The following is an 11,350-nucleotide window of genomic DNA, read 5'->3' as shown; positions in this document are numbered from 1 at the left end:
GGCCTAGAGCAACAAGAGAAGTCACCGCGGTGAGAAGCCTGCGCACCGCAACAAAGAGTAGCCCCTGCTACCCAACACAGCCAAAAAAAAAAGAGAGAGAGAGAAAGAAAGAAATTCCTTTTGCAGAATAACAAAGTACTATATTTTTTGGAAGGCAATTTGTTAAAAGCCTTAAAATGTGCATGCCCCACAGCCCAGTGATTCTATTTCTGAGACATAATTCAAGTTTTAAAGGGCTACTTCAAAACTAAGCTACAACAATATTTGTCACACAGCACTGCTTGTAAAAACATATCATTCAAAATAATCCAAATGTCCAGCAGGGAGTAATTACTTAAAGTAATTATGGGGCATCTGTACAATGGAATACACTGCAACCAAAATACTACTACTAATAGTACTTATTGAGCACTTACTCTGTGCAACAGACCACCTTAAAAGCTTTATATGCACCATCTTATTTAACTCTCACTATGCTGTAGGTACAATTACCATTCCCATCTCACCGATGAGAAAATCAATACCTAAAAGGATTAGGTTACAAGCCGAGGTCACACAGCTAGGATTCACACCCAAGGCAGTCTGACTCTAGACACCAAGCTCTTAGCCATTATACTATATGGCCTCAAACAATAGCATTAAAAGAGATATTGTAGAAGCATAACCAGTCACATGGAACAATGCTGTTGATATAGAGATAGGTAAAACAAGCCAGTTATTAAACAGGACATGCATGCTGATCCCATTTGTGCGCTTGCATATAAGCAAAGACAGAAGGGTTTGCAAAGATAACACTGTAGCATCTTGGTGTAGATTGCTGAGTGGGTGGAATTGTGTGTGTATTTTTTATGTTTTCTTCTACTGTGTTTTCTGTAACAAACATGCTAATTTTGTATTAAGAAAAAGTAATTTTAAACTTTAAAAAATTAACGTAAATGCCAAAATCACTCCCTTGCACTTATCCTCTGCATTAACCCAGTGTCCATCTGTTGGCCTTGCTTTAAGTATAGTTACAACTGCTTGCACAGGACTCAGGACATGGCCTGAAGCCAGTTCACGGGCTCTGCTGGCTCTTCATGGCTCAGCTTCCCCTCAAGGCAGCCAAGGCTCTCCAAGTAGGAGGAGACAGCAGAGATTCTTCCCACTCTAATCCTCAGTAGCCTGCCCAACCCATCACCCCAGGATCCTCTCTGGCACTTGAGCTCCCAGGGGGCCGCTGGGCTGACAGCACAGAGCTGTGTGAGCTGGAAGAACCTGGCAGCTTCTGCCCTGGCTCCGGGTCTGGTCTGGAAGCCAAGCCCAGGGACCCTCGGAGTCTGACACACTCCATCTCCTGTTGCTGGGTCTTTCAAGGAAGTGCTTCACCAAAAAGTGAAGGGCACACATGCCTGAAGGAAGTCAAATGGCCCAGGGATAGGAGCCCCAGTTCTGCAGCCACATGACCAGAGACCCTCCTGGCCCAGTCACCTGCCTCCTGGCTATGTGATCTTGGAAAAGTTATTTCTTCTCTCTGAGCCTGTTCCGGTACCCATCAAGTAAAGAAATTAAAATACAAACTTGGAATGGGACTTGTAAATATATATATATATAAAACATATATATATATCATATATAATAGATATATATAAAATAATGATGCCAATAAGTAATATTTCCAGGGCACCAACAGCTAGTCAGGCACTCAAACACTTTCTAGGTATGATCTTATGGAATTCTCACAGCTGCACTGTGACTACTCACACTTTATAGATGATGAGACCAAGGTGTAGAGTGGCTAAGTCACTTGCACTGGTAAGTAGTGGAGCAGGAATTTCTGTCACCATGCCTGGGGCCACACCACCACACCACACATCTTGGCACAATGTCTAGAACATGGACTTCATCCAGATGGTTACCATTGTCACGTCTCCCTGCCCAGCCACTGCCTAACTTTGGAGAATGATGTGACAGTGAAGAGAGCCACCCACCTGGTCCTCCCCACCCCCCCACAAGCCCACAGACTTTTGGAAGCCTTCCTTTCAGATTAGCCAAAGCTCCCCCCCGACACACTCTTTCAGCCAGCTCCAGGGAACACAGGACATGGCTTTGCTGCTGCACATCCTGTGGCGACCACCCTCCAAACCTGGCCTTATGCTCTTGGCCACCAGGGCTGCTGGCCCAACAGGGATAGCTCACGCTCTAGCATTCAGGCCTGCTGGCACTCACACCTGGCACCTGCCCCAAAACCCTTTCAAGTCTCCTCGAGAATCTGGGCCTCGGGCCTGGGTCTCCCAGCGGCTCACAACAGCAGGCCAGAGGGAACCACGCGAATCATAAAAGCAGTGCCCTTAAGCAGCCTCGCCACGGTCAAGTGGCGCCCGAGCACTGGCTCTGGCTCTGTGTGCGTGCTGGAGCCTGGGTGTGCAAGTGTATGAAGGAGAGCGTGTGTGAGAGCGAGGGTAGCGGATGTGAGTCTGAATGTGCAAGTGCGCGCGTGGCTCCGAGTGTGCGCTGCTGCGATCGCGGTCCGGGGCGGGCGGCGGGCGGCGGGCGGCGGGCGGGGAAGGTCTCCGCCCCCCCCACACCGCGTTGAGAAATCTCAGTGAGTCACCGAGTGGTTCTGCATATTAATGAGCTCGGAGTGGATTTAAAAGAGGCCTGGGCGGGCGGAGGGAGACTGTGGAGAGAGCCCAGAGCCGAGCGCAGAGCGCTGCGGGGTGCCACAGCCGCGAGGCTCCCACCGACGGGCGCAGCAGGAGCGAGTGCAGCCAGGAGACGCGCTCCGGGTAGGAAGAGCCAAGCCCGGCACACGAACGCGCGGGCACCCTCCCCGAGTCCCTGCTCCCGCGCCGTGCCCCTCGGCCAGCATGAGGGTCCTGACGGCAGCGCTGCTTCTGCTGCTCCTGGCGCTGTGCGCCGCGCGCGTGGATGGTGAGTGCCTGGGAGGTCCCTTGGCGCCAGCCCGGCCTGTCCTGGGGAACCCCCAACGCCAACTGCTAAGCTTCCCGGGATCCCTGGGGTCCTGGGTGGGCACCGAGGGTAGTCAATGAGTTGCGAAGGAGACCCCTCGCGCAACTGAGCAGACCCCCGCGCGCTCTCTCGCAGGGTCCAAATGCAAGTGCTCCCGGAAGGGACCCAAGATCCGCTACAGCGACGTGAAGAAGCTGGAAATGAAGCCAAAGTACCCGCACTGCGAGGAGAAAATGGTTATGTGAGTTCTCGCTCTTCGCCGCGAGCGTGTGCGCGCAGCTCTCAACCCGGTGCTGCGGCGCAGCTTGGGGCTGGGTCGGGCTAACAAGCCTTTCTCTCAGCTTTTGTCAAGGCCTTGGCGGAGCCTTTGTAATTGCCTAGCGAGTCCTTAGGACGCTGGCACGGCAGTCTGGAAGAGAGTTTGAAAAAAGGGTCACGGTACTGTGCTCCGGAAACAGCCTCTCCGAGGAGTTCACCCTTGCTAGGATTTGAATGGGTAGCCTAGGGGTTGCAGTGCCCCCCTTTCTAGGGTGATCAAGGGTTAAATGGCTTCCGTGTGCCAACTTAGAACAGCCAGATTGAAATCACTCAGAATACATCCAGAACTATTAAACTGGAACCCAAACTGTGAGGCGTGCTGCCTGCCTGTTACTGGAGAGAGAATTAAAGCAAACATTGTCTGACGTCCTCAGAACCTCCTTTCAGGGCTTTTTTCTGATCAGGGGACCATGGCCGTCTGGTTTTTGGCTTCTAGCGATTCCATTTTGAGAACGATCCTCACTCTTCCAACACCAGCTGGACTCCTGTGGGTTCCTGAGCAGCCTTGTGGAAAGGGCTCTGTTGGAGTTAACGTGCCATGCGGGTGAAGCCCCGCTTGGTGGGGATGCAGGGAATATTTTAAAAAGTGGGGCAGAGCGAGAGAACACTGCGTTTCCTTGCTCCTCTGCCTTCCCAATTAACCACTTGAGGCCAGCACCACTGTTTCCCCATCAATACGCTCTTGGCCAGGAAGGGAGCCCTTGGCAAAGCAGCTACCAAATATCTGCCACGGACCATTGGCCCCTCTTCCCCTCCCCCAGAAACAGGACACACTTTATTCTCAGTCTGGGCAAGTGCCTTCCATTCACTGGCCCCGCTGGCCCAAAGGCCTCCACACAGTGTCTGCAAAGGCAGCTCCCACCCCCACCCCCCCCACTGCCACCTGGGGTCTGTGCAGTCAGGCTGAAGTTAGGGGAATTCAGAAAATCACTGGGCCTGAGCTAAACCCCTCTGCCTTCCTTCCTGGGCACCTAAATTAGCCTCCTGTCCCTGCCCCTTTGCCCTGCCCCTTGCCTTGCTGACCCAGGTCCAGAAAAACTGCTAGAAAATCCTTTTGGGTGGGAGCTAGAGGTCACAGAGCTGAGGGAGGAGCTACAAGCCCCTCAGGGTTCTCAGCTCTCTTGGGGTGAAAATGACAGGGACGTTAACTTTGCACTCCTCTCAGTGCTGAAAAATGCTCCACACACCAAGCTGAGCTGTTGAGTCCTTGCAGGAAAGGAGGAACAGGGTATGAGGTGCAGTGACACCTCAAAAGGACAGAACCCTCAGTAAACAGGCTTGCCCTTTTTCGTGGCTATACTTTTCAGAATAGAGAAGAAACTGACAGCCAGGCAAGTGCATGAGAAGGCTTTATGTAGCCTTGTGAAAACTTGCAGGGGTCTCATGAGATCTGCACACAGTCACCCTCTTCTAAACCTCCACCCCATATCCGGGACCCTACCCCCATCCCTGAAGGACTGGAGGTCTCCCCTCTCAAGCTCCTAAGACTCTCCAAATCACACGAGGGACCAGTGCTTCTTCCCAAAGCCGGTTTTTAGCCCCAAAGCTGAACTAAAGGAAGTTTTCCAGTTCACCCTGAGTCACCTAGAAATCTCTGATGAGGCTTGGGGTGCAGCTTGCTTTCCAAGTGGGAGTCCTTGCACTCAGAAGGATCCAGTAGAGCCAAGATTCTAGACGGGGCAATTTGTTTCATATACCCCGAGTTATTGCTGAAACTCTCAGTATCCCAGAACCACTGGGGACAGGCACACAGGACCCAGAATTTCTGCACAATTGCTGGGGGCAGAAATCCTCATCTCTTCACCTCACAACCAAGTTTCAAAGTCCCCGTGTTATGACTGAGCATTTGAGCACCGGGGTGGGAGGGCTGAGCATCCTCCCCTGCTGTCCCAACCTTCAGGATTTGGGATCCTCAGCCTGTACGCTGACCTTACGGAGGAGGGGATATTTATCTGGCTTGGCCACAGCCTTTTATTCCAAGTGCAAAGGCAGCACTGTAGGCAGAGAGCAAAGCATGGGCTAAATTCCTGCAGAGAGACTAGGTACTATGGGGGAGGGGACCTGGACTCTACTCTGAAGCCCGGCCCCATGCTTGAGACCTAGCAGAGGGGACCCAGGGAGCCACAGGTCTCATAGAGAGGGCCAGCGAAGGCAGAGCCCAGTCACCTGGCATTACCACAACACCTGTCCCTGCCCTGGGAGGCTTAGGCCATGGTGAGGGCCCTGGAAACTCAGAGCACAGGGGAGCAAAGAGAACAGGTTGCCCAGAAATATTCTGCCCCCATTTGGGTAGCAAGATTCGATTTCCTCTCCCCATCAACTGGGAGACTCAGAGTTCATGGCGACCCTGCTCCTTTCCAGAACTTGGCGCAGGCACCCTGACACTTCACTGTTAGGAGCCTATGGGGTGCAGGCTGACCTCTCTCCCTCCCTTCCCACTCTTCCCACCCCAACCTCCAAACGCCCCTTTTTGCCCCCTCAGCCCACACCCCAGCAGCCAGTCCACCACCATACCTCGCTCCTGCGTGTGACCTCCCAAGGAGTGACATCCTCACCTCTCACCTTCCACTTTTCCATGTTCGCTAGGTGGGCCCTCATTATTGAACACCGTCATTCCTCCCCCACCCAGAAGCTTCCTCTGAACTCCTGCCACCCTGGCCCAGCCCTGGCTGAGAGGGGCATAGCAGTTCTGGGCAGCAGCCTCTCCCTTCCTCCTCCCTCCCAGGCTGGACCTCACACACTAAGGCTTCTTGGCCATCCCATCTTCCATGACAATTGCTAATAACAGTAACTATTCATTGTGCTAGGCACGTTGCATAGATTATATCTTTAATCATCCCAGTAACCCTAAGAGGTAGGTCCCATTATTATACCCATTTTATGGATGGGCAAACTAGGTTCAGAGAGGCTACCCAAGGTCCCACAGACAGACCTGGGATTCAAACCCAGGCCCTACGCTCTGTACAAAGCCATCTGCTTCTCTACCACATGGCTAGACCTCCAATGGTGTTGGAACACTGGCTGATAGAGACTTGAAGGGCAGTCTTATTTTCCTGCCCAAGGGTGAGATAACTGGGACTTCATGCTCAAGAATCAAAATGGGCTTCAAGACCAACAAGATTTAGCTTCAGGGTCAACAAATGCCCAGCCCCAGAACAACCTGCAGAGGGTCAGGGGAACTAGGGTTTGAAAGATCAGACAGAGACCACAGCACATCCAAGCCCTGCCATGGATCTCCTCACATCCAAGGATGAGGTCTTGGCATGCATACTTCGCTGGCATTAGCTCTCTCCACCTCTCAATCCCAGGTTCAGAGGAGCCGGAAGAGTCCCCTGACCTTCGTTCCCCAAGAGAGCCATCAGTGCTGTGGGCAACACCCTGCATGGCGGTAGGCTTGGGGGTGGGGGACTATCCCAGACTTTGAGGGCTCCAGGGGGAAAAGTGAGAGCCCATCACTCTGCACAGGGTTAGACCCGAACGTGGAGTCAGATTAAGGGGACAACCAGAACCTTCCAAAGAGCCAGGGAGCAAGCATATGGGTAGGCTTCCTTGAAAGGAGGGAGGAGGCCACAGTCTCTCAGTGCTCTGATTGGGACAGACCAGGGCCACCCACAGGCCACACTGAGGGGCTGTCATTCAGGCTTCTCAATCCTCCATCCCATCCTGCTCCATTTCAGAATCACCACCAAGAGCGTGTCCAGGTACCGGGGTCAGGAGCACTGCCTGCACCCCAAGCTGCAGAGCACCAAGCGGTTCATCAAGTGGTACAACGCCTGGAATGAGAAGCGCAGGTATGCCCCACTGTCCCTCACCTTCCTTCCCACCATCCAACCAGATCCAGAGTCTAGACCCCTTCTAGGCGATCTAGCCCCATCTAAGGCATGAACACCCACTACAGTTGCCACAGCAAGCAGATACCCAGACATGGCTTACATACTCCCGGGGATGGGGAACTCACCACTTAACTTACTGCTACACTTATTGCTCTCTTGGACAATGGTAAGCATCGAAAATTGATCCTTTTGTGAACTAAAGTTTGTCTCATTCTAACTTTTATGAAGTTAGGATAGTCCTAATCCCTCTCCTTATTTAAGTAACTTAAGTTTTCTGACCCCCAATTTCCCTCTGTCAAATGGCTGGGCGAATGCCCAGCATGGCTCTCTCCGTGATTTGTGTGGTTTGGTGAAACACAGCTGCTTAAGTGACTGGGTTTATTAACTATAAAACTGTGGGTACAACCATAAAATGATGAGGACAACTCCTTGCCAACAACATAGTCTCCCCTCAGGGGGCCCCATATGCCCCCTGCTGCCCAGAAGCCTGATAAACTTCCTGTGCAGGTACAGGGAGGGACCTTGGGTTTGACCCTTTAAAATCAGAGCCACTCTTACCCTCAGGGGGCTAAGCAGTGGCCAGATGACCAGAGTCCTGAACTAGACCCCTAACCCCAACCTGGTCTGGGCTGTTTCCCCATTATCAGAAAATGGCTTCCCATCTCTGATCTCCTGGGGTCCCATGTCTGGCCTCAGAGGGGGAGGCAAGTTCCTGGCTCCCCTATGCTACATAAAGGTGAGCCTGTCCTAGAACAGACCCACTCCTCACTCACACACTCAGAGCCTGTTTACACCTGAATCTGCAGAACATGACCAGGGAAGCGTGCACATACACGTACACACACACACACACACACACACACAGGTGAGTTCCTCAGGAGCTGGTGCCTGCACCTCATCCCACAGAGGGGGGAACAGAGGCTAAGTTGGGGGGAGTGACTTGTCTGGGAGCACAAGTCAGGAAGCTAGGTCTCCTGGCATCACCTTCCCCTCCCTCCAACGGGTACCCACGCCACCCTCCCGTCACCCCTCCTACCTGCCACCCCCAGCACGTCCCTAAGCTCAGCCCATGACCAGCTCTCCCACAGCTGACACTTGGGCCCAACCCCAGTACCTGAGCCTTTTGTGCTGCCTCCAAAACTGCCTCATCCACAATTGCTTGAAATAGAAAGTGATGAGAGCAAGAGATTATTTTCCATAAATCTACTGGAAATGAAGCCCTCTTTCTGGTCAGGGCAGGCAGCTCACATGACAAACACAGGACACCTCCTGTCCAGTCACCTCCGGGCCCTTCATCATCAAAAGTGGAATGAGGCTGACTGCAGGGCCGGTTCACAGAGGCGCTGGCAAGCCTTCATCAGGTTGCTGGGAGATCCAGCCTTTGTCCCGACCCCTCCACCTGGGGCCACAGCTTTGATGAAAAGGAGGCAAGCCTGGGTCCATGCAGCCCCACTCTTTTTGTTCCTGCAAAATCCATAGATGAGAGCAGTAAGGGCACCTCTGCTACCAGGCCTCCCATCACTTCCTTAAAGAATGAGTTCATCCCTCCTTCTTGGAATGCTGAGGTGTCCTGGGAGAGGATGTGGGCATTCCCTTGTCCTCCTCGCCTCCCCTCCCTCTGTACAGGTTGAAAATGTCTTTGTGGAGATAAAGGAACCATCTTGAAGTCCTCTTTGCAGAGACAGAGAGAGAGAGAGAATGCTGAACCTAGAGTAGAGACAAGAGAAGGCAGCGGCCAGCCCAGGCTGTGGGGTGAGACTAGAGGGCTTCCAGGAGCTCAGAGCCAGAGCTTCCGGCTGCCACCAGAAGCAGCAGGCATTGGACTTCAGTGCATAATTACTCAGAAATCAGGAACAAGGCGGAAGGAGCAGGGGACGACCTGGATGTGACATGTGGTCCCATGGCAGCCATGTGGCAGAAAGGAAGGGATTTAAGTATCTAAGCAGAGATGGTTGGGGAGGTGAGGGGGAAGTCAGCTTGTTAGTGCTTACAGGCCTGGTAACTACTAGAGGAAGTGACCTCGAGCCACGGGCCTCTGTGACAGCCCCAGCCTCACTAACCGCCCTTCAGTCTTCAGGCAGCGGCTTCTGGAACTGGCATTTTTTTCTGGAGAACATGTATTCTTGGGCTAAATACAAAGAAAGACACAAGCCTAAATGGAGGGAAGGGATGCCTCTGCCCCTCCCCCCATCCACGCCGGAGACAGAGGTCATTCCCACCATTGACATTCAGTGTTCGTTGGGCAGACTTTCAGTCTCTTGTTTCTCAGTTTCCTCATATACCAAGAAGGTCTGCTTTCTAGGGCTTTGAGGATAAAAAGAAACTGCAGAGGTGGAAGCTGTGTAGAAAGGACAGAGCCAGGTTCAGGTGAGCTTTTATGCCCATGTGCTGGCCTCCTCCAAAATGTCCCCTGCTTCTCCTGGGCTCCTGCGTCCTGGGAGAGGCACTCCCCAGGCCAGGGGCAGAGAAGCTCAGACACCGGCCTGTGCGTTTCCTGCCTCGTCCTGAGCCACTGAAATGGGTGTTTTCTCTTCCCAGGGTCTACGAAGAATAGGGTGAAAAACCCCTGATGGGAAAGCTTCACACCAGTTGGGACACAAGCAAAGGACTTTGCAGATTAAAAAAACAAACCCTTGCTTTCTCACAGGCATAAGACACAAATTAAATATTGTTACAAAGCACTTTTTACCTGGGGTCAGTTTTTACATTTTATAGCTGTGTGCAAAAGGCTTCCAGATGTGAGACCCTTCTCTCTTGTGTTCCAGATTTCATCACAAGCTGCTTTTTACCGAAGAGGGGAGAAACTCATGCCTTTCCTTTATTAAAAAAAAAAAAAAAATGCTTTTTTGTATTTGTCCAGACATCACTATACATCTGAGCTTTATAAGCACCTAGGAGGAACAGGGAACTTGTTTGAGACATTTCATAGCAGCGTTGCTCCCTTCCTAGCGTGTGAAGCTTCCGCTCAGAGGTCCTGGCGCCTCGGCACAGCCGCCACAAGCTCTCCTGGGCTCACGGTCGGTCACAGCCTCGGGGACTCAGCAGCGGCCCCAGTGGCCCCAATTGTCGGGCAAGCAGGAGCAGATCTCTCTGCATCTGTTCTTTGAGGAACTCAAGTTTGGCTGCCACAGAAATGTGCTTCATCCCTGGGGTTAATTTTTACACACTCTAGGAAACATTTCCAAGATCCTGGGATGGCAAGGCAAATAAATGGTCCTTAAGGTAGGTCCTTAAGGAATGGTCCTTGGGTCTTCTCTCCAACCTGAGCGTTTGTGAAAGTTTCACTGCTTCAAAACCATGTGGAGTTACTGATGCTGTAGCGAAAATCTTAGGAGAAAACTTAAAAATATACAAATACACGTACAATATACAGCTACAGACACACATGCTGTTGACGAGGGAAAACCTTCAAAGCATGTTTCTTTTCCTCATGACAGTGGAACATGCAGTACTAAAGCAATCTGTGATTCCCCACGTAATTCTTCAGTGTTTAAACAGTGCAGTCCTCCTTTGGTGCAGCCCTCTTTAAGATGACCACAGGCCTTTCCCTTTGTAAATATACTCTTAGGAAGGCCCCCTCTACACATGTCCCTTCAGTATGTGCCGTGTTGCACTATTGTGTCATATGCTATGTAAATGTCAGAAACGGTTAGCATTGCATGCAGGTTTGATATTCTTTCTAAGACAAAAAGAAAAGTAATAAAACATATTTGAAATGTACCAAAATTCTAGAGTACTGACTTTTTTTTTCCTACTGAATTAAGCCAGGATGACAACCAAATGTTTACCACACATCCTGAATAAACAGGGACAGATGCACTGGGGAGGAAAACTTGTGTTTCCCGATACCTGTCAACACCGTCACCTCTATAGAATGTCCTGAAGACAGAAAGCCAGGCTTCAAGGCTGATGCTTCTTCCCTGCCTGGCTCCCACACCTGGGGCAGGTTCATCAGAAGAGCCAGGTCGGCGCATATAGGACCACAGGGTCACGCTGCCGTCCCCATTTAGGGAAGGCAGTAGATGTGGGACCCGTCAAGACCCCTGTGGTCCAGGGCCCCAGGATTCTAGTGGGGATCAAGCAAGGGCAGGAAGTGCCCACCTACAGGGCTCCGCAGCCAGGCTGTGTGGGAGCCACAGCCAGGGCGACATCGAAGGTCCACTTCTCCTGCAGGATGAAGATGATGAGTGCACACACCTCATGGCACTTCTGGGGACTGAAGGAGGCCATCCATGTAACGCGCTCAGGAT

At 52.0% G+C, this 11,350-nt stretch overlaps 1 protein-coding gene across 2 annotated transcripts; it reads left to right on the top strand.

Annotated features, from left to right (window-relative positions):
* The first annotated feature begins 2,438 nt into the window (after positions 1 to 2,438).
* Positions 2,439 to 10,826, top strand: CXCL14 (C-X-C motif chemokine ligand 14). 2 transcript variants are annotated; one of them, XM_059060150.2, is made up of 4 exons: positions 2,439 to 2,910; positions 3,085 to 3,190; positions 6,945 to 7,058; positions 9,639 to 10,826. In XM_059060150.2, exons 1-4 carry the CDS (start codon positions 2,847 to 2,849, stop codon positions 9,652 to 9,654), a joined length of 300 nt encoding a protein of 99 aa, XP_058916133.1. In that variant the 5' UTR covers positions 2,439 to 2,846; the 3' UTR covers positions 9,655 to 10,826. The 2 variants fall into 2 exon arrangements, with proteins under 2 accessions (XP_058916133.1, XP_058916135.1); XM_059060152.2 differs by having other exon boundaries at positions 2,662 to 2,910; positions 9,866 to 10,083.
* The last annotated feature ends 524 nt before the right edge of the window (positions 10,827 to 11,350 follow it).

This window comes from Kogia breviceps, chromosome 4 (assembly GCF_026419965.1).
Source record: "Kogia breviceps isolate mKogBre1 chromosome 4, mKogBre1 haplotype 1, whole genome shotgun sequence".
Lineage (NCBI taxonomy): Eukaryota > Metazoa > Chordata > Mammalia > Artiodactyla > Physeteridae > Kogia > Kogia breviceps.
Note: the sequence above shows the minus strand (reverse complement) of the source record. Positions and strands in the feature narration are given on the sequence as shown.